Source organism: Arachis ipaensis, chromosome B03 (genome assembly GCF_000816755.2).
Source record: "Arachis ipaensis cultivar K30076 chromosome B03, Araip1.1, whole genome shotgun sequence".
Taxonomy (NCBI): Eukaryota; Viridiplantae; Streptophyta; class Magnoliopsida; order Fabales; family Fabaceae; genus Arachis; species Arachis ipaensis.
The window spans coordinates 125,010,112-125,010,560 of NC_029787.2; the positions used below are offsets into that span (position 1 = coordinate 125,010,112).

The following is a 449-nucleotide window of genomic DNA, read 5'->3' on the forward strand; positions in this document are numbered from 1 at the left end:
TATTCTCTCTATTCCCCTTCTTATTCTCATCATCTTCATCTTCATCTCTCTCTCCTTGTCACTAGTCACTACTGCAGGGTTCTTATCTGATGCTCTGGAACTTACCAACTCCATACTTAACTTAATTAATTAATTAATTAATTTATTTTCATCTTCTATTTTTTCGTGACTTCTCTTATTACAAGGCATTTAAGGTATTATTTCTTTTATTCCAATGCTTGTTGATTCCTCTATCGATTTTGTGATTCAAGCGTCTTATCTTGTGTTACAGCTGTTAGCTACTAGCATTGTGTTTTCGTCGGAGACATCCAAGGTAACCTTCTATTTTGCTCTTCACGCGTGTTTTTTTTGTGTCTTCGTTCATCAATTGCTTGTGGATCATCATAGAACTGGGTCAAACTTTGCTAGATTAACTTGATCCTCATGAACCTTTTGGTTTTGGAAGATTC

General features: G+C 35.2%; 1 protein-coding gene across 5 annotated transcripts in view; it reads left to right on the forward strand.

Annotated features, from left to right (window-relative positions):
* Positions 7-449, forward strand: part of LOC107631333 (probable BOI-related E3 ubiquitin-protein ligase 2) — a 5,274-nt gene continuing 4,831 nt past the window's right edge. For 2 of the 5 annotated variants that reach the window (XM_016334749.2, XM_016334748.2), the window contains exons 1-2: positions 7-194; positions 272-313. Coding sequence is in view for 1 of the 5 variants with exons in the window: in XM_016334744.2 (XP_016190230.1) it covers positions 215-313 (99 nt within the window). In the remaining 4 variants the exon portion in view is untranslated. Of the gene's footprint in view, positions 314-449 lie in introns of all 5 variants that reach the window. The other 3 variants (XM_016334744.2, XM_021119637.1, XM_021119635.1) reach the window with 2 other exon arrangements.